Below are 21826 nucleotides of genomic sequence, written 5' to 3' on the forward strand. Positions count from 1 at the left end.
GGTGAGAGACGGGTGAGGAGGGAGGAGGGACGGGTGGGAGGGTGAGGAGAGAGGGACGGGTGAGAGGGACGGGTAAGGAGGGAGAGGGGAGAGAGGGACGGGTGAGGAGGGAGAGGAGAGACAGACGGGTGAGGAGGGAGACGGGTGAGGAGGGAGAGGAGAGAGACGGACGGGTGAGGAGAGAGAGGAGAGAGGGACGGGAGAGGAGGGAGAGGAGAGAGAGGGACGGGAGAGGAGGGAGAGGAGAGAGAGACGGGAGAGGAGAGAGAGGGACGGGTGAGGATGGAGAGGAGAGAGAGGGACGGGTGAGGAGGGAGAGGAGAGAGGGACGGGAGAGGAGAGAGAGAGGGACGGACGGGTGAGGAGGGAGAGAGGGACGGGTGAGGAGGGAGACGGGTGAGGAGGGGGAGAAGAGAGAGACGGGAGTGAAGGGAGACGGACGGGAGTGGAGGGAGAGGAGAGAGACGGACGGGAGAGGAGAGAGACACAGACGGGAGTGGAGGGAGAGGAGAGAGACGGACGGGTGAGGAGGGAGAGGAGAGAGACGGACGGGAGAGGAGAGAGACACAGACGGGAGTGGAGGGAGACGAGAGAGACGGACGGGTGAGGAGGGAGAGGAGAGAGACGGACGGGAGAGGAGAGAGACACAGACGGGAGTGGAGGGAGACGAGAGAGACGGACGGGTGAGGAGGGAGAGGAGAGAGACAGATGGGTGAGGAGGGAGAGGAGAGAGACGGGTGAGGAGGGAGAGGAGAGAGACGGGTGAGGAGGGAGAGGAGAGAGACACAGACGGGAGTGGAGGGAGAGGAGAGAGAGATGGGTGAGGAGGGAGACCCAACGTGCTCGTGTGAGCTTGACGGCGTGCGGGTGAACCATCACGCATCACGAACCTGCGGCGTCTCGGCTCTCCGGAGCGTCACAGCGGCTTCAGCTCGCTGTTTTTCTGTGCGGCTGCAGCTTCCTGTTGTGCTTCTCTCTCAGAAACGCAGAGCTGGACGTGATTAATAAAGATTCGTTTTGCTTTCGGTCTTAAATGTGAGACGTGCTCTTGGAATTGATTCTCCGGAGATGTTCCTGATTGGAGACGCGCCGTCTGCACCGAGAAGCAGGATCCGCACACAAGAGTCGGCGTGACCGAAGAAGAAATCTCAGATCGTCGTGACCACGCCTGAGCTCCTCTCCGTTTTATCTGACAGGAACTCGGGATTTTTATCTCACGCTTTATCTCGTTTCTACAGAAAGCAAAGCGAGGCGAGTTTATTTGGGCAGCAGCCCCTGAAAATGAGCAGAAAATGACATCTTCAAGCCCTGATTTAAAATAATTGAGATGGAGAACAGAAATCAAACGTGAACGTTGACGTCCTGTTAGCTTTAAAGTTTATGAGATGTAGAAAACGTCCTCCTGGGAGCAGCACATTAAAGCTTTCTGTCCGTCAGCAGATCAGTCTCAGGGTCGAGGTACCATCTCAAAGCATCTTACAGCATCACACGCATTCACCTTCCATTGACCCCGTACACCAAGAGGCCGGAGGCCCCTAGTGAGATTAGTTACATGGCAGCGTTTTAAAGATGGTTCTCATGAAATTCCCACTTCAACATTTAATTTTGTGTATGAATGATATATTTTGAAAGGTTCTTTATATATGGATAATGGATATTTAGATAATCCTCCGCTACAAGTTGGTTAAGATTGAACTTTTTTGCGTCACACAGTACAATTAATGACATTGTCTTTTTCTTTTTTCCTCCTTTAATTGAAATTTTGAGAATAGTGAGAAATGTTGTCCCGGTTACCCAAAGTGACGCCTTCATAATGCTTGTTTCTGTCTGAAAAGCAGCAACTCTTCACATTTGTCAAACATGAAATGTTTTTAGTTGCCCATTAACTTTCTGTCACTCAACTAATGTACTAGCTGTACTTGTAAACAATATTGGGAAGTTTAATTTATAACAAAACATCATTTTTAAATAATTCTCATATGTTTGTGAGTAAAACTCGGATGGATAAATGGAGAAGTAGAAAGTCAAAAGTGGGGTTGATGAGTTTCTATGATGTTCTGCCAGTATTTTTATACATTCATGTCAATAAAGCTAATTTGCATGAAAATAAAATACTCAAGTATAAATACCTCTAATTTATACTCGAGTAAATATATTTAGTTACTGCCCACCATTTATAGTGAAGCAGAAGTAAAAAGTAACATTTAATAGGAAAAAAACACATGTCCAGTGTAAGTATTTCAAATTGTACTTAGTAAATGTGCACAGGAGACTCGGGAAGATAAATTATCCACTTAACCTTCCTGTGGTTCGGCTCACGATAACAAAAAAACAATAAGATGAGATTTGAGATGGTCGGCGGCGCCGCGCCTCGTCTGTCTGCTCAGATGGAGGCTGCCTCTGGATTTTCTCTCTCCTTATCTTCCTCCCGCGGCTGCTCTCAATAATCAAGTTACCATCTCCCTTAAATACAGAAAACCTCGAACACACAGCGGCCGCCGTAAACAAACAGAGACACAAAGACACGTGTTCGGTGACAAAAAAAGATGCGACAGATTAGGTCTTTGGTTTGTGCGCTGCTTCTTCTGTATCTGACGTGTCATCTTATCATAACGCTGTTGTCTTATCGCACTGATTTATATCACACAGAGACAAAGAACCACTGTGTTCACAGCGTTTACTGAGAGCTGATACAAAACACTCACGAGTGTGTTTGTGTGTCTACCTTTATTTAGCAGGACGTTATAAACGGGCCACAAGTGACAAATCAACAAGCTTGTCTGTGCTACTTGCAGCGTTTCTGAATTTAGGTTTTCTTAAAGTATAGTTTTGGTATTTTTATTACAGAAACTTCCTGTCTGAAGTCTTAAGTTAAGACCGATATTACTAACTTTAGGAATCCCGTCTTATCTCAGGTTAGGAAATCCTAAATACTCAATCCAACATCGGTTATCAACTTTTAAAGCTACAACTTTTTAAGCTAAACTGCTTTTAATCGCTGTTTTGCGGTATTTTTTTTTTAATGAAACAAACTGAAATGAAACAAAAAAATGGAGCAGAAACAACAGCTATCATGATGGTAACCTCCGTCGAGAAATCCAAATCCACGTAATGGTTAATTAGGGAGAGGGGGCTAAAACAGCGGACACAGTCACCGCAGGATATCTGGCAGCCAGCTGTCAAAAAGAAAATAAGTCCATTTATAAGTGATACGAAGAGAAAGGCAACTGTTGTGTCCAGAGAGCAGAGGAAACCCCCCCGATCTCCTTCTATCAAAGACTTGGGCTACTTTGGTACATCGAGCATGTGACATAATGAGACATCATCCAGCGTTACATCGCCTACAGCCTTTCTACTAACGAGGGTTTTGTCATCAACAAGTTCGGCCTGTTGACATTTTGTTGATCTTGTAAAAGCAATAAAAGAGCAGCCATGTGGATTAAATGAGTTATTAATCTCCTACCTGACACCTATTTCTAGGAAAAACACCTAAAATAACATGTCCAAAATAAATCCGTAATATCTCCTCAAACATCAGGCCTAGATGCATAATCCTGGTCTCCTTTGAAAGGTCAGAAGCTGAGGAATATGAATCCATTGTATATTAACTTGTTTATTTTACCATTACAGACTACATGGAGATGAAATACAGAAAAAATATAATGTTTTCATCCTCGCCTGGTAAAAAAAAAGCTATATTTTAATGCAATAAACCATCAAAACCATCATAAGGTAGATTATAATGCACCTGAATATCTTCTACTCCACCTGGAAAACAGCTGTAACTGTAAATCTGATGAAAAGAAACTGATATACAACAGTTATTACACAATCTTTCAAAAATATACCAGGCGATTGTCCATGTTTTGGCCATATTTACTGTTTATATGTTCACTTTTATTGGTAGTTATCTTCAAAACATTATTTCTCTCCACACAACCACGTTCCAAATAACATAAAACTCCCAAAACATTGAAATATTGATAAAAACAGTCAGTATAAATGACCAAAAGCACTCCCATGCTTTACAGGCCCACAGCTTGGGAACAGAACATCCTACAAATTACACTCTTCTTCGGCTCTCATACCTCGCGACACAAACGAAACTAAAGACCGCAGCCGACCTCACCAAGATGGCGGCCCGCCAGACGATCTCTGTGGACACAAAGCGCCGCAGTTTTTGGACGGAAAACAGCTAGAACAGCACAGTACCGGGTCAGTCCGTGCCCATTGCGTTAAACACTACGAGGTGGAAAAGTTAAAAGTTAGGACATCTTAACAGTTGTCCTAAAGTGAGGAGAGTTTATTTAGGATTTTATGAAGTTAGGATGCTTCTGTAATACACTTTTCCTAACGTTAGGAAAGGACTTTTTCCTAAAGCAGTTCCTAACCCTTGTTAGGAAGTTTCTGTAATACCCTATTTTCATTTTTTAAATAAAACACCCAGTGCAGATTCATCATATGTCAACAATAAACACAGTTAAAACAGACCAAAATTCAACTACGTAGCCTGTTTAATCATAGTAGAAGCACAAAAAATGAATTAGTAAATCGACATAATCTGAACAAGTCAGCAAAATCAGGCAGGCAATATGCTCTGATTCTGAAAAGCTCCCTGTGGGGTTTGAAGCCAGACAGAGGACGGAACCAAAGTGGGTCAGAGAGAGCTGTGAAGAAGGAAGTCGAAGCATAAAAAAAGGACAAATTAACACCAAGTCCAGTGTTTCCCCTAGGATGGAGTTGTAGCAGCGGAGGTGAAGCAAAACAATTTTTTTGTGTGCATAGTACATAGTCTGAATATCAAACCCATGTCTTAAAATTTCAGTGTTTTCCCACAGTTCAATGTGAGCTTTAGATGAAACGCCCAAAGATCAGCCTACTGAGGAGGAACTACAACCTTTAGATCTGGGGAAAGTTATTAGGTTGGTTATGATGCTCTTCATCTGATTTTACATTTATGGCACAGCTTGTTTTGCCCCCCCCAATCTCTGTTAATATGACCTCAGGATCTTTAGACATTTATCTGTAGACATTAAAATAAAACCAGGCAACATGAGAAACCTGCATTTTATTTGCACATTAAAATCCAAAAGGAAACGTCCCCTCGTTAGCTTAAAAGGACCAGCTTGCATCACTAACTTGCTTTACTAACCTCAGCTCCTCCGGTCACCTCCTTCTTTCCTTTTCCCAACAACCACTTTTTCAGGTCTGAAAACTGAACAATAATTTAGGATGTACCAGTCTGCAGAGGACAGAGCTGCAGGCTGCACCAGTTTAGTCTACAGTTTTACCAGATGATCGCAACACTGGACAAGTAGGTCTTAATAAAATACAGCTACCAGTTACTTTCTATAAATTGAGCTGATGTTAAGTAACATGGCAGCTAAAGACGCAGCCGGCTAGCGTTCCTGCTCAGTCTGAAGGGGAGGGGAGGTGTTTGCTAGCGCAAACCGGCTTCATTTTTCCAGCAGGGCAACGTGTCGGTGGGACATTGAATCTATTTAACTGAACACATTAACCAAAATATCAACGGACATCAGGAGATAAAACATCTGATCACGTCTGCTCCTTTAATCCTCACATCATGGCTTCTTCTACCGTCCCCTCTCTCCCCCCTCCTCCCCCTCAGCCTCCTGTGAGGTCGCCCCCGTGGCGTCTCGCTGTAAATGGCGTACATCAGACTGCGACAGCAGAGCCGTAACACATAAAGACAGTGAGGCTGAACTCTGTGAAACCCACTCTGGGAAGCCCATTACAGCACGAGCCCGTTCATGCATTCATCTCGGGCCGGCCGTGGCCCTCTATTGGGTTCAGAGGGCCACGGCTCCGGATGCAAGTGCAATATACACAGCGCATAAAACATTAATGCCGCTCCCCGGGTGTCTGCTGCTGTTCTCAGAACACAGAGGATAATAAAAAACAATCCATCACCGGCTCATGAAATGTGTCGAGAGTTTGGTTCTCTGTTCGGCCTTTTTACGGGGCCATACTGAGTCAGTCGGGCTCTTTCATGTAACTGGACGTGAGCGAGAAACTGGATTGAGTTAATTAATAAAACAAAAAAATTTATAATCTTCTGGGATGTTCATTTAGGGAAAAAGTCCAAATGGTTTAGGTATCCCAGCAACAGATGACTAAAGGACCTCCTCCGTCACCATCTGGTACGCTGCTGCCACCGCTAGGGACAAAGGCAGGCTGCAGCGCATCATTCGCTCTGCAGAGAAGGTGATTGGCTGCAATCTTTCCAGCTCGCCTCAGGACTCCACATTGTTCATGAGCCTCAGAGTCCTGAGGCGAGCAGGAAAGATTGAAGCTGACCCCTCCCACCTTGCACACAAACTGTTTCAGACCAAAACCTCTCGCCACAAACACAGTTTCTTCCCGTCTGCAGCCTCATCAACAAGGCCCGGGTCCCCCACTGACACTTCCTCTTGCAAATAATGCAAATGTCTCTGCACATGTAAATATCACTTCATAAACCTGGCACATTGCACATATTTGTTGTTAATTGTTGTATATTTTTATATTGTCAATTTGTTCGCAATACTCTCTTCCGTTGCAACACGTGTGCACAACACGAACCGGAGTAATGCACATGTAAATATCTGCCACATTGTTCTTTCACTGCAAATAGTTGTATTATTTTTCTCTATTCTGTTTATTATTCTGATATAACTTGCATCTGTTTATTCCATATTTATCTATTTATGTCGACTGTATGTCACCAAAGCAAACTGCTCGTATGTGGAAAACACTACTTGGCAATAAAGCTCCATCTGATTCTGATGATGTCACTTGTTGGTTTGGCCTTCGCCATCTTGGTTTTTTGGAACCAGACGTGACCATATTTGGACAAATGCGGTGGAGCTAGCTAGCTTAGTTGGCAAGGTGCATCTGTAATTCACGTTAACTGTGACATTAGCTGGGATGCTAATTTTGGCTAGCGACAAACAGGCTTAAAACAAAATGTACTTATCGGAAAAAATGACAAGCCGACACCTGATGATCTTTTTCAGCGGCGCTGGTTAAATGTTCACAGAGCAGCGGATACGAGTCGCCTCTATCCTGATTGACCATAATTTACTAAATGAACATCATGCTGTGTTTAGGAAAACTTGAAACTAGCGACTGAGACCATAAACTCATCAGGAAAGTGTTTACTGAGGGAATAAATCAGCTGAGAAGTAGAAACATTTTCTCAGAGACTTCTATACAGGAGTCTATACTGGAGTCGCCCCCTGCTGGCTGTTAAAGAGAACGCAGGTTTAAGCGACGAAGGAAATGTATTATTTTATCATTACTGAAGCATGACTTGTAATGTAAAGACAAGGGACGTGCAAAACCCTCTTTCAGAAATAAAACCTTTGTGATATGTTTCTTACATGAAAAATTACTTAAATTTTGGAAAACAATCTAAATATTAAAACCTTTTTTCTTCTGTCTCTCAGGAAGATTACACAATAAGTAACACTCCCTGAAGGGGCAGAGTTCTTACTGCAGCAGGAGGGAACTCCTCTCCTCTGTCATCCTGCTCTTCTCTGAACATGAAAGAACAACAGCAGCTTCTTCTCATGTGCTAACACGCCTTTATTCTCCCTGTTCGCCCTCCAGCTTTACATCCAGACGACCACACTGACCATCTCCATGAACCTGAGTGCGTCCGTGGCCCTCGGGATGCTCTACATGCCCAAAGTCTACGTCATCATCTTCCACCCGGAGCTCAACGTGCAGAAGAGGAAACGTTCCTTCAAAGCCGTCGTCACGGCCGCCACCATGTCGTCCCGACTCTCCCACAAGGCCAGCGAGAGGCCCAACGGAGAGGCCAAGACGGAGCTGTGCGAGAACGTCGACGCCAACAGTAAGTTCTGACCACAGCTTTATCCGCTCGGTCTCATGTCAGTCAGAACGGGGAAAACAGTGACTTTGATAGGAATTTGAAACCTAGATGAGATGAGTACAAAGCACTGTTTATTACCTCGTCAGGGCTCCCACAGTAACATACAGACTGCGTTAAGTGAACACATTCTCACTCCCGACTCGTCACATGTTGACTCTTGGTCAAGGCCCTTTGGCGTCGCCTTTTAACGACCCCTTTTGCATCTTTTGTTGACGTTTAGGGCTCCGAGGTCAAGTTAGCAACGCTTAGCAACAATAAATAAGCAACGTCCGGTTAGAATCACCATTTTGAAATGCCGCGTTATTAAAGTCTTGAAACGTTGCAGTTTGGTTAAGGAAACAAAAGTACTTGGTTTAGGTTAGGAAAAGATCATGGTTTGGGTTAAAATAACTACGTACGTCAGTTAGCACGTAAGTTAACTAACGTCACTTACGTCAATTTACGTATAACTTTCATAAAAACAAATATTTAATGGTGACTTTTTGTTTCACACGGGACATGAACCCCGGTCTCCTGGTTCAAAGTCCGGGTTCCGGTCTTTTCTGTTATACATCATATACCTGCCTTTACCGTCACAAACTGACGCTACGGGGCTTCCCCCACTGTCACTGAACTAGGACGGCGTTACAAACTGAGGGCGATGGCTCTTGACCGTGCGTCCATATGTGGCGAGTCGGGGAGTGAGAGCGGGTTGGTAAAACTGGATCAAAATGTATTTTAAATAAGATAAGCCCAAATAAACTTTATTTTTGTATTTTAAAAACACTAAAAATACTTTTCCAAGAACACTGACTCAGTGGAAAAAAAGTTGAGAGCAACAGCTTTCAGATATTCACATGCGATCACCCAGATGAAGGTTATTTTAAAGTCACCAACAGTTTAATGTTTATCTAATGACTCCTAATTGAATCCTAGTTTAATTACTTAGTGTTTGGTAATGAAGGGCCCACTTTGCATCATCTGAGCTACAACAAACACGAGAGGCGGACGGGTCGACAACCTGCTGTTTATTGCCGCTGCAGCACAACGGTGTGCATTCAACAAGTTACAGCATCCCGTGGCGTTAGAAAGTCATGTGGTACAGCAACTCTGAAACATTTGATTTTGTGCAAACTGACAAAAACTTAACGTAGGCATTTTTTGTTCTGATCTCAAAACGTCCGGGCAAATTACTGAGCAGGCACCAATCAGAGGCAGCGTTTTCATGATGTATGAGTATTTTACGGTATTTTTAAACTACAAAATACAAAGCGCAAAGTATTTTGATGCAAAATTTGAAGCCATTTTCATCGACCCTGTCAAATACAACAAATTCCAAAATCTTATTTTGAATTTGAAATACGTATTTTGAACACGTGCAACATAAATACTGCCCATCCCTGAATCTAAACTCAGCCGAAACGTAATAAAGCATGTTATTATTTCACCCATCCAACCGTACACTTATCGCATTCTTTAAAGGGAGAGTTTGACATTCTTGGAAACAGTTTTTGTCTCTGAGAATCAAGCGTTCAGCGCTCATTCTCGTATCTGTGCGCTAAATATGAAGCTACAGACATCAGCTGATTAGCTTAGCTTAGCATAGAGACTGGAACAGGGGGAAACAGCTAGCCTAGGCCTGTCCACAGGTAACAAATCCCATAAGTAATATATATGTAGTTCTCAAAACCCACAACAGGCTAATAAAGGCATTTAAACCATTTCCTCCTAATATCTAACAGAATCTGTGATCTTCAATAATTAATTCAATTAACCAAAGTGCTTTTGTTGCCTCAACCAAACCAGACTGTCACAATCCCGTCAGGTCCTGAGACTCGGGTTCAATCTGTTAACGTAGCACTTCTTACACCAGAAAAACAAATTATTAATACATAAACTTAATTTCCTAGAGACGGGGTGGATTTAGATTATTATTGTGGGAGACCATCACTGATAGTAATTTTTGTACAAACAGAGTTTATTTCAGTATTTTTAAACCTGGGCCCTATTTCCACATATCTTGGTGTTGCAGTGACTTGTAGGTACAAACAGTTGTGAATCCGGGCAGTAGATGCTTCAACCAGCAGCTTTTTTTCCCTCCGTCACGGCGCAGATCTCAGCGGAGATGAGACGAGTTTACAAGAACAAAGTTATAGTTTATTTACAAAATAATAATAAAGAATAGAAGTCAGGAACAGACAGGAAACTGAAGTCTCGATGGTGCAAACGAGTAAGAGGAGTTTGTTGTGTACGTAGAGCAGTGGTTCTCGTTTTTCTCCGGCGTCTTTCTGCAACAACTCGCCTGTCACGATATTTCAGTCAGAATTGTTCTTGAACGAGACTTCAGTTTCCTGTCAAAAACAAAGGGGGGGTCACCTGGGGTCCCTCGTAGGGATCCTTTCCATGATGTTGTCAGACACCTGGTGAAGTCTGAGCCTGTCGGTGGCAACAAGAAGCTCTTTCTGTGGACGCCCCAAAGGAATAAGTAGCAGCCGCTGCACAGATTCAAAATATTTTGTTCCTACTAGTCATTTTGACCCAAAAATGTGTAAAAAGAGGGCCAATTTTTGAGGTGCAGCATAAAGACAGCGTGAGAGCTCATTAATCAGGGCTGTAAAGGGACTCTGCACGAGGGATGCAGCGATTACCGACTGTTTGTGTTGAAACTTGCACAAAATGAAAATAAAAAGTTAACGAGCGGTGCAGCAGCTGAAAGTGTCGCGCTTATCAGAGACATGGAGGCTACTACTGTTCACTGGCTAAACTCTGGCAGAGGGACCAAACTGTGAAGCTTTATTTCCACCAAAGAGCATTTCGCGTGCACCAACACTGACCAGGGCGTTACTGAAGAAAGTCAAGGTAATACATAATAACTGAGCGAGCTCACGCACACGCCGCTGTCAAATGTTTGCGCTGAACCCACGCAGAGCAAATCGCTTCTTTTCTGAACGTCATCCTCTGCAGACCTTCAGTCACTGAACATTTAACGTTACATCCTGCTTCCTCCAGCTGTCTGTGCTGAGGAAATGTTGCCAGGTGTGAAACACTAACAAAACATCAGGAGCTTATAGACGTCCAGGACTACCAATCACCTGCATTTCACTTATTCATAACACTGCATGAGAGATGCTGCATGTATGGATGAGAGTAACAGTTTCCCCTGGGGGATAAATAAAGTTAATATTCCTCTCAAATTAATGATACTTACATATTATAGAAATATAATTGTTAATGTAATTAAATATTAAAAATCAACGTAAGTCATTACTAGTGCTGTTAAATTAATTCATTCATAATAATCGTGAAACCGTGATTATTCTAGACTATAATTATAATTATTATACTATATTAGACTATAATCGTAGCAACTAAATCTGTAATCGCTGCGTCCCTCCTCTGCACACGGTGCCTCATTGCTTATGGTCAGTAAGGATTTGTGAAAATCCTGGAAATTCATGCTGATGTGTTGAAGGTGTGTTGAGTTAAAACCATTATTTCCTTTTCATATACAAGTTTTCCCTGTGACACAAACGGCTGAATAATGTAGTTTTGTCCAAATGCCATGTCACTTTTATTATTTTTATTTTTGTCTCACATTCAGCTCTGTGACGCTCAGCATGAGACGCTGAGCATTTTTCTAACTTCCACGCTGAATTTTCCATCACAAAGACCTGCATTTCTACAAAAGTAAAAAAGGAGCACGGCAGAAACATCAAACAGCTTTCAAATGAAATGAAGAAAAAAAACATGCACACTTGCTCCACCAGGAAATCAGAACCGTAATAAACGAGCGAAGAAGAACCGGAATGTTCCCAGAAATAAAAAGTGCACAAATTGAAATTACATGGCAATGTGATGGAGTTCCCGCCTCGCAGTGGGACTCCCTCTGGGGGCTCTCCGGGACAACTCACCGAATACTGTTTTTCTCCCCCCCCGACAGGCTAATTTCATAATTTATCCGAGGTAAGAGCAAATTAATCTTCTGCTTCTGCTTTGCTGTCCTGACCTTGATCCATTTTCTTGTGGAGGTTTGAGGAGGTGGAGAGAGAGCCGGTCCACAGAGAGAGAGAGAGATAAGGGGAATACATTTTAGTGGGAGAGAGGAGGGAGTGTGTGCGGTGAATGTTAAGTATCCTTCCACAGCTCTTCATCGCCATCTTTCAATTGACTCATAACTTTTACATGAGGAGAGCATAATATGACTGTTGAGTGGCAGATTTACAGTCTTCCTCTGGTGCATGCTATTTTTAGGTGGCACTTTAACTGTACGTTTGACCTCAGGTTTTACTGCGGTCTATGGCGGGGGATACACGGGGATCCAAGACCAAACGTTCGATAAAGGAAATACTGTCTGATTCTTCTGTTGTTAGCAGTTAGCTTTGGCGCGACAGCAGTGTGATCAAAAAAGCATCACTTCTTCATCACACGGCGTCATCAAGAGGAACTGGAGAGTAATAATAATGAGAGAGAAGTCAGGAGGAGACCACCTGTGAGTCTGCAGCAGCTCCTCTGGTGCTGTGTACTCCTAACACTGCTGCTGATGGTGATGTTAGCTGTCTAATAGCAATGTTAGCAGGTTGTTAGCAGGTTGTTAGCCGGGAAAGAATCACTCTGCAGATTCAAAACACTTTTGTTTTTATGTATTTTATCATTCATTTCATGTTTCTGATGAGTGCTCTGTAACTGAAGTTTATTATTGTTATTAATAATAGATGAAACCAACAGAAATGTCCAACGCTGCCTCATTCCTAAGCGAAACAATAGTTTTACTGCCAATTACTTTATACAGTGACGTCCATACGAGCAGTCCAGCGAACACAAAACGCTCGCAGTTTCATTTGGTTAGCTTTAGAAAAAGATTTGGGTAATTTGGGTTCAAATAAGTCGGGGAGAGAGATCATTTTAAAACAAAACGTTAAAGACAGAAATAATTTGTTGTGATCAGCAACTCACGTGTGTGTGTGTTTTATCAATACCAGGTGCTATCTTGTAAAAATGTGCAAGGACTTTGGGTTAATGTTTGGTTTGTCCCTGCTGTTCGGGACAGATGAAACACAACGATATACATTTAAATTGTTTGTTAAATTCTTGTTTTTTTATTTAAAATGCTTGACAGTGTCCTTAATATGTAACTGCAAAAGATATTTTGTCCTTTTAGACCATCAAACCGTTAATGCACATTCGGATTAGATCTCGGCTGCCTGTTTTCCTGGTCCACTGTGAAGACCCTAGTTTTTGGCTGGTGGTCCAGCCTGCAGCCTGGTGGACTCTAATCCCCTCCTGCAGTAAATGGGGTAGAATGGTTACGTGACAGTGACTCCTGACGTTTAAACTTAAACCTGAATAAAAGTCCTTTGGTCTGTATGTGCTGAGGTGCTTATATAGGCTCGGAGAAAGTCGCTGCGTTTCATTCGTCCCGGCTCTCCCGTTATGTAAAATCTGCGCCTAGCCTAGTTTATTGTATATAATTTCTGTGGTCTCACCGTTAAATAACTAAAACCCTGCCGCTGCCAGTGGTGATGCCTGGGCCTGGAGGCCTGGACTCACTTTTGCTATTCAGAGTCAGTTCGTGGTGGAGTCGTCACAGCAGCACTGCAGCTGTGTTTGCAGACTGCAGCTCAGTCACGACTCCCTGAAGACCGGAAGAGCCATCTGTTGTCCCGGGTCGACCCGGTTCCCCTCTCGTTTATCACTCCATCTCTCCCTCTCTGCAGCCTTCGCTCACTCGGCCGCAGGTTTACTGTTTTTTCCGCTCGCTCTTTTTAAACGCTCTCTCTTTTCAATCTCGGCCTCGCACCTGCCGCCGCCGCCGCCGCCGCCTCCCTCCTCCGTCGCCACACTGTAATAGCCTTCAGTCACTTAAGATGGCTTCATCTCTTCTTCTCTGCTCTTATTGCCCCCGTCTCCTTCTCCTTCCTCTCTGCACCTGCAGCTGACTCCGGGACAACAAAGACCTCCATCTCTCGCCGTTCTCCTTCGCTTCAAAGGCCAAATCCCTCCGATTCTCCTCTTATAAGGCCTCTGCCTTTCTCCAACAGCTGAATGCTCACCCAACAAAGGCTTCTATAGATCTCTTAAAACTCATATAGCCCTGACTGCTCTCAAAAGAATCCTTACAAGTAGTACTTCCAAATCTCCCCTTCTTTCTTAGCACTGCCCTGGGTGCCTGCAGACGTGAAATACATCTTCTACAGTCATTGCTTTGGGGATTAGCCTTTGTAACTCTTCCTCATATGTGGCACGCCCTTTAAATCTTATTTTGAGGAACGAATGTGGAGACTGAGCAGCGAGCTTCAGATGTCGACGAGCGAGTTCACCTGAAACAATCTTGATACCTCCTTTGTTGTTAAGACAAGTAATAGAGCAGAATAATCCCTAAAGTCATGTGTCTGTTGGATTTAAATATCAAACATGTCGAGGAAGATTGGGAGCATTTACTGCCGTTCGTATGATTGTGCAAGAACCTAAATGTGTTTTTAGAGTAAATACAAAACACGAGCTAAAGAGGCGTCTTGCTCCCAGTGAGTAATTGGGTTTAAGGTATCTACAGATTTTATCATTTACATAATGAATATTTTATTCAAGCACAAGTTTTTAAACCTGAGGCTGCATAAAGAGTAACAGCAGTGTTTGTGCTTTGTTTAGTGGTGGAAGAAGTTCTCAAAACATTTACTCAAGTAAAAGTACCGATACTGTACAACAGTGTAAAAATATTCCATTACAGGTTAAAGGTTCAGTGTGTAAGGTTTAGTGTCATCTAGTGGCGAGGGTTGTGAATTGCAACAAATGGCTCACTGTGCAATCACGTGCTCCTCGGACAAAATAAGTACTTTATAATAAGCAATAAAACTAACATTGTCGATGTCTCCATGAGGTTGTACATTATATCAATTTAATTTCTAAATCCAGCAACATCCACTTAAGAGGATCTGTGGTGTATGTAGATAGAAATGACTCATTCTAGGTAATAAAAACATAACGGTTCATTATCTAAGGTCTTTATACACCACTGAAAGCATAGTTATGGATATTATATTGCATTTCTGTCAATAGATCCTCTGAAATATTACACACCGGACCTTTAAAGAGTGTTTTACATACGTAAAAGTACAGAAGAATCATCATCTCCCTGTAGTAAAAGTACTGGTTGTGCAGTAAGACGTCTCCTGTGACTGATGAATTGTTAATATAAACTACTTTATATAGAGTTAGCTGGTTTACTGGAGCTCACATATACATCAGAAACCAGTGAAGGTCAGCAAAGATGAGCTTTTATGGGGGTGTTAAGTTACTCTTTAATTAGAGTTTCAAACGAAACTCATTTGAACATTTAAAAGAGGCTAACTGTGTCGACATAAATGGTTTATTCGTCTCTACCAAACAAGCTTGTAGCGTCACCCGTCCTTTCATTGATAATGGCATTTTTTGCTTTTTATTCAGACATAGAAACATTTTAGATGTGGGACGAGATGTCCCCGGGGGCCAAAAATGTTATCACGATAAAGATTTTCATATCTTTCGATATCTATAATTATCACGATAAGTATCAAATCGTTATTTCTTTTGAGTTTAAAGGCTGATTTTTGCTCCTGAGTGGAAGTTGAAGACACCTGATGGTTAATTGCGGTTTAAACTCTAAATTATGGTCAACACTAGATGCTAAACAGTGGATAACTTCACAAATCTAAGTTAGAGCATAACTACGATAAAATCTTTGTCAACAAATATGCACGAGTCAAATTAAGTAAAAGCTTTTTTTCGGGCCCTTTTCCCCCATAAAATAAACATCTTAATAAAAAAAAAAAAAATCCTAATTTGTGTATGACTCAAGTGAATAAAGTCAAACATTTATTGAATATTTATTGAACATTTGATTTATTGTTATTGAAACAAATTATATTGCGATAAATATTGTTATTGTTTTATTGTCCAGCCCTACCCAAGATGTAAATATTTTACGTTTTTCTAACAAGGAAGAATTTGATCCAGTTTCCTGAAAGTCTGTTGATGTCTGCAGAATTACAAATCAGAGGAAAGTCAGATGGGCGTTAACATTAACAGCTGTTGCTGCATGTAGACGGCACATGCACTTTACTGGGCCGTCTTCCCCCGTTCATCCTAAACCCCTCAAGAGAAGAGATGTGTTTTTACTGCGCTGCTACCACTTTACTCCTAATCTCAGGAGATTGCTGTCAGAACTCTGTGAGATGTTATTACTTTCAATCCAGTAAGCTGAGCTTGCTGGCAGTGTTCTGCGTAGGATAACTCGGCCTTGATTGAACCGTTTAACCCCCGTCAGCCTCAGAACTGACTGCTTTCTAAATGAAGAAGATGCATAATGACAAAGTCAGGGAGGTTCATGATACTTTCAGGCCCTGATATGCATATTATGCTATTTTCTCTTTTATCTTCCTGGCATGATTGATGATGAGCTCAGGGCTTGAAGCCTTTTGTCACTGCATGAACACCGAGGGCCATGTGGTCGCCGGTACAGGGGAGGAGGGGGGTGCAGCTGCAAGGGGAAGATAGCGAGGTGGTCATAACTAAAGGGAACAGATGAAGCCTGTTCTACCTGCTCATTTGACATCCGAGGGCCTAATTTTCTTCTCGGCACAGCGACCAGCACAAACCTTCACCTTGAAATCCTCTTTGCTCGTCTGTGCGGCATTTTGGTGCACAAGTGGGAGGTTTCATTCAAATGAGGCACAACACAGAGAGAGTTGCTCGTATTTTGTCTGGGGAAACGTCACTCTGACAACTGAGCGGTGCTTGAAATGTAAAAGTATTTTCACTCGGCTGCCGGACGTCCAGCTGCCGCGAGTGTTAAAGTAGAATCCAAAAAGCTCCTTTTAAGGAGTTCCTGTTTAGTGTAGTTGGCACTAAATAGAGTAGTTCATTGAAAGTCAATACTAGGGGATAAACTACTTTGATTAAGATTGTTGTTCTTGTTTCAACAAGAAACAAAACTCCGCTTTATCTGACACAACTAGCTTTATGACCTTCAAGTTGGGAGGCATGATGTGTTTGGCTGAGAGTGGACTTATTAATCACCACACCCTCCGATCTATGTTCCCCTCCGCCGAGCCTTTTTGCACTTTGTACTGCTGCTCGTTGCTCTTGCACGATTTAAACAGAGCCAAAAGTTTAATCAAAGGTTGCTTCTGCAGACGCTGATCTTTTTTACCTTTTGGATGTTCTTTGTTTTGTCTTCTGCTGCACACGCCTCCTCCACATTTGAGTTATGACCTCTCAACATCTAAAACCTTACATCACTTCATTACTTCTAAAAGAAGAGAAGAGGATTCTCTTTGTACTGAAGGCTGAATCTCGGCCGTCAAAGACACCAACCTGCACTCTCCCTCGCTTTTGAGAGTTCATAATTCAAGCCTTTCGTTAATCATTAACTCTCATCTCACCCCGACGTTAATACTTTAAATTACAGCCGCTAGCGCTGAAGCTGATTGTTGCTCTGTCCGTTCTCTCCCCTCTTCAGGTCCGGCAGAAAAGAAGAAATATGTGAGCTACAACGACCTTGTGATCTAACGGCATTCCTCCATCCGAACGAGAGGCTGAACAGGAGAAAGAGAGCGATAGCTGGAGATGTCTGGTCTCCTGCCCCGCTGGCTAAAAACAAGAAGAGAGAAAAACCCAGAAGGAAGGGGTATTTTTTTTTGTTTTTGTTGTTGTTGTTAAATTATTTTATTTTTTATTCAGTCTCATGTGCTTCATTGCCCACTACAGACTTTCAGATGCTAAAGCAAAGCCTTGTGGGACTTTTCTTTGGGCACACTCGGTCAAAGAGAAGCAAGGAACTGTTTAAAAAATAAAGACGTGGGGATTTGGGGAAAATTGTTCAGAAAATTAAAATAATCTTTTTGTTCGTGAGGTGGTGGTGATGGTGGTGCTGAGAACAAATAGATGCATCAGTGGAAGTCTTTCAGCCTCTGGCTTGCGAAGAGTCGGCCGAGCTCTCCGGGCTCCCGTGTCGCGTCTCTCTCTGCTGTTGATGTCAAACAAAGCAGCCGTCTCGGCCTGACGTGACCTTTGTACGGAGCCCGCCTCCTCTTGTCTTTTAATGTCCTTCCAAACTGCAAGTTTCCAACCTTCCCGTCCACCCGCGTGTCGTCCGTTCGTTATGGCTTACATGTCGGCCTCCTTTGGGTTGTTGATTTTTATTTCCCTTTTTCTTTTTTTAAGACAATGGTTATGATGTTGATGATGAATCTGTTTTTGGTCTTGCTTCTTGGATGCTCATTGTTTTTTTTATTTTTATTAAAGCCATATTCTTCGCTTTGAGGATTTTGAGGGCTTTGCTCACGCGGCCACCTGGAATCTGATTTTTGCATTTTTCTCTTAAATGTAATTCCGCCCAAAAATCTGGACATCTTAAAAAAGTCCTGCAACCATATTTTCTCAGCCAGCTTCTCACTTTTATAATGACAGCGTCATTATTTAGTACAGGGGGTGAATCTCAAACCTGGCACCATTAAAGTACTAAATGCTGTTAGCCGCTCCTGTTAGCAGTGGACCCACAGAAGCTTCCACTGGAGACTCTGATACTGAAGAAAACTTAAAGATTCTCAGGCAGGATGTGCAGCCAGAAGGAGCAGCTTCTTTCTGTGATTTCTAAGCAGATTTCTGGATCTTTATTAATGATGGACTTTGATATAATTACAGGTGTAAGTCACTGAATCTAAAAATGTGTGTTGTGTCTGTTCAGAGTTGACGGAGTTAGGACTCCAAGCAGGAGTGCAATTTGTTTTAAAGTTACAGGAAACTTTAAAATGTGAATTTGTGGCTAATAGGTATTAATAACATATTGTCTCAGCATCATCTCTGTATCGTCTTTGGGTTTCCAGCTCTGTTTCATCATTAGCCAAAAAGGTTCAGGAGTGTTGCAGGTGAATCATGAACATTTAGTGAAACTCCCGCAGAGCTGATTCCAGGTGACAATGGAAAGAGTATTTTTGTGCTGCGCCTGAATCAATGTTTCCTGTAACTTAAAGTATCTTACATATCGTCCATCAGCTGTCACCGCTGCAGCGCCACCTGCTGCCCGTGTTGGTGAGCCGTCCAATCAGCAGCCACTACTAACTTCCTGCACGCACCCGCCCCCTTTCAGTATCTTTGCCTCACCTGTCTCCCTCCTCGGCGGGAGGCGGCTCACAGTTTGAAGACCTCTGTTCTAGAAACACACTGAAGAATTGAAGCCAAGTTTTCCGGGGCTGCCAGGTTGCCTCTGAACGTGTCGTGTTCTCTTCGTCGCTTGACTGGGAAAGAGATCTGAAGTCACCCGTTCCTCAGAAACTTGTTATAAATCTGAGCTGTGAACTTTTCAAAAAAAACCATCAGAGATTTTGCCTTCTGTTCATCGGGTTTCTGACGCATGCGATTCCAAAAATCTTCACTTCAGTCCCCCGACGTGGTAAAAATCAGATTCCTCGGCTGGGCGTGAACACAAAGCCCCCCTCAAAAAAAACGTTTTAAAAAAACAGGCGTGTTTCTAAAGGCCTTTTTGTTTGAACTGTTTGTGGTCCCATGATGAAAGCCTTCCCATCCCAACATGTGTGTTCCTTCTCCACACGCAGCAAACACGATGACTTCTCCAGTATTTTGTAGGTGTACGATGATGATGATGATGATGATGACGACCCTTAACTGTGTTGTAGCCCACTTAAAAAGAACCTCCTTGGATCCAGACTTCACTGGATTTGTGCTGAATATCTGGTGATTTCATGGACTACTGATACAACTAAAAGGTGTTGATGTCGAGGTTGTCAATGCATGCCTGATATGTTCGATGTTGAAACAGAATCAGAAAAAAAAAAGTTTAAAATAATGAAATTTTCTCAACACAGTTGATTCCACCTGTCTGCTCTGAAGTGTACTGTTTTTGATTTTGAGTTTCTTTACCATTGACCTCCACTGATTCTTTCTCACACAGCAGAATATGGCTTTGATTGTTTTTCTTATTTTCCTGGAAACTACGGAAAAAGATTAATATATATTTAAAAAAAACAAAAATACTTGTAAGAAGAAGAGAAAAAAAAAAAGGAAGCATGTATGTTTTCTACTGTTTGTACTAGGTATATTCATGTTGCCCTTGCTGCTTATGTGCCAATTGTTGTGGGAGAGATTTACATTTGGCCACTCATGCAACTATTCTGTGGTGTTGTCCAAGAATGTATCAACATGAAATAAAAAAACATTTGGTTATTTTTTTATATATATTCCCTGAGGACTCGCAGTTTGGTAGTCGTGTCTTACTCTTAAGAAAGCTTTTTCACTTGAATTGCCTCGAGAAAGTATTTGATTTAAGTAATTCCTCGTCGCACACGGACCTCCATCAGAGAATGTAGAATATCAAAAATTCCTTTTCTTTGCTGTAAATGAGATTCAACATGGTTCCTTTCGTGGAGAAAATGGGCACTAAAGAAAATCTGAGGTGCACGGCTGACTTTCAGAAAATCAACTACTCAATCTCAGTTCCTAAGAAGCTTGTTTCTCCGTTGAATATCATCAATAAAACACAATCTACAGATCCTGAATGCACGGCACAGATACCTCTGCAACGCTCACCTGGGCCTTGTGCTGTTATAAAAATCGTTGTGTCCTGCATTGAGATAAGTTGCTGTTGCATGAGTAGAATAAATGAGCGGAGGTCTGTTAAATGAGTGCATCTGTTTTGCCCTTCCTCGTGCCCTCACGCTGGCGCTCTGCCAAACACGGCTGTTTAGAGGCATCCAGAGCAAGAAGTCAAACATTATATCCGACGGTCAGGGAGGGAAAGAGTACCGGAATATTTCACTCAAGTAAAAGTTACTGTGTGAAAGTGTACTTAAATAAAAGTAAACAGGGAGATGAAGAAAACATGTTATGTTTTTTATGAGTTTTTAGGGAGGTGTGGCAAAAAAATACTGTAAACTAAGAATGTTTTCAAAATAGACATGTTAACAGACGATATTTATCAATTAACAAAATGCAAAGAGGGTGAACAGAAGAAAAATCTAAATAAAATCAATATCTGGTGATAATGAATTCCATATGTAGGTTGAAACACGGTCATTAACACTTCTGTTCACTCGTGTTGCATTTGATTATTGATCAATTTAACCTATTAACATGTCTATTTTTGAAATCAACATGTCTTCACAGCTTTTTTTTTTTATTTGTCTTCACACCTGCCTTAAAACTCTTGCACAGTGCTGTACTTTTCAGCTGTTTATCACGTGTCTCACATGAATAAAACAGACGATTACAAACGTGTGTGCTGGCAGCTGTATTTACTAACGGGTAGAATTTTGAAACACTTGAGTGATTGTTCTGAAACACATCATCAGAGAAAACAAACAGTATAAAAATGGATCAGAGTTTCATGAGCTGTGGTTGAAGACCTCGGTCAAGCTAATTTAATCTGGCTGGGTAACGTAGCTGCAACGAACAACAGATTAATTTCTCTTCTGTGGCAGCAAACGCAACACATGGTTCCGCCAGTGACGGCAGCATGTTCAGAGCTTCACCGGGCAATCAAGGCTGGTGAATGGTAACGTTAAATGAAGCGCTCTTAACAGCGGGGCTACGACTACGTACTGGCACGCCACTCCCCCACAGCTACAGCACAGGTACCCGCACGGCGACTCTCAGAGCCATACGTGTGTTTGACTGTTAACGCTCCGCCACGCTCCCTGAATGACCTTGTTTCCTCCGTGTTTCACAGGAGGCCAGCAGAGAGGCGCCTCTCTGGACATCGAGCCGACCTGCACGTAAACCAGCAGCTTCTTCTCGCCTTCAGTTGCTGATTTGACGCCTTCTTTTGATCCATTCTCACACAGTTTATTGTGACTTTTCTAGTGACTTCAGTTCTTCAGACTTCAATACTTTAAATAAAAGTACTTTGGTAAATGATTTTGTTAGAGTAGTGAGAGTAAATGTATTTCCACCCTCTGCAAA

The 21826-nt window shown here is 42.5% G+C and overlaps 1 protein-coding gene across 2 annotated transcripts in view; it reads left to right on the plus strand.

Moving 5' to 3' along the window:
• LOC119886700 (metabotropic glutamate receptor 7) overlaps nucleotides 1-20104 on the plus strand; it is a 320159-nt gene extending 300055 nt beyond the window's left edge. The window contains exons 9-11 of one of the 2 annotated variants that reach the window (XM_038697608.1): nucleotides 7612-7858; nucleotides 11817-11839; nucleotides 17370-20104. In XM_038697608.1, the coding sequence (XP_038553536.1) occupies nucleotides 7612-7858; nucleotides 11817-11821 (252 nt within the window). In that variant the 3' untranslated portion in view covers nucleotides 11822-11839; nucleotides 17370-20104. The remainder of the gene's footprint in view (nucleotides 1-7611; nucleotides 7859-11816; nucleotides 11840-17369) is intronic. The other variant, XM_038697607.1, reaches the window with a different exon arrangement.
• Nucleotides 20105-21826: the final 1722 nt, after the last annotated feature.

This window comes from Micropterus salmoides, unplaced genomic scaffold, assembly GCF_014851395.1.
Source record: "Micropterus salmoides isolate LMB-PRFRI ecotype aquatic unplaced genomic scaffold, ASM1485139v1 Ms_hic_scaffold_4, whole genome shotgun sequence".
Classification (NCBI taxonomy): Eukaryota; Metazoa; Chordata; class Actinopteri; order Centrarchiformes; family Centrarchidae; genus Micropterus; species Micropterus salmoides.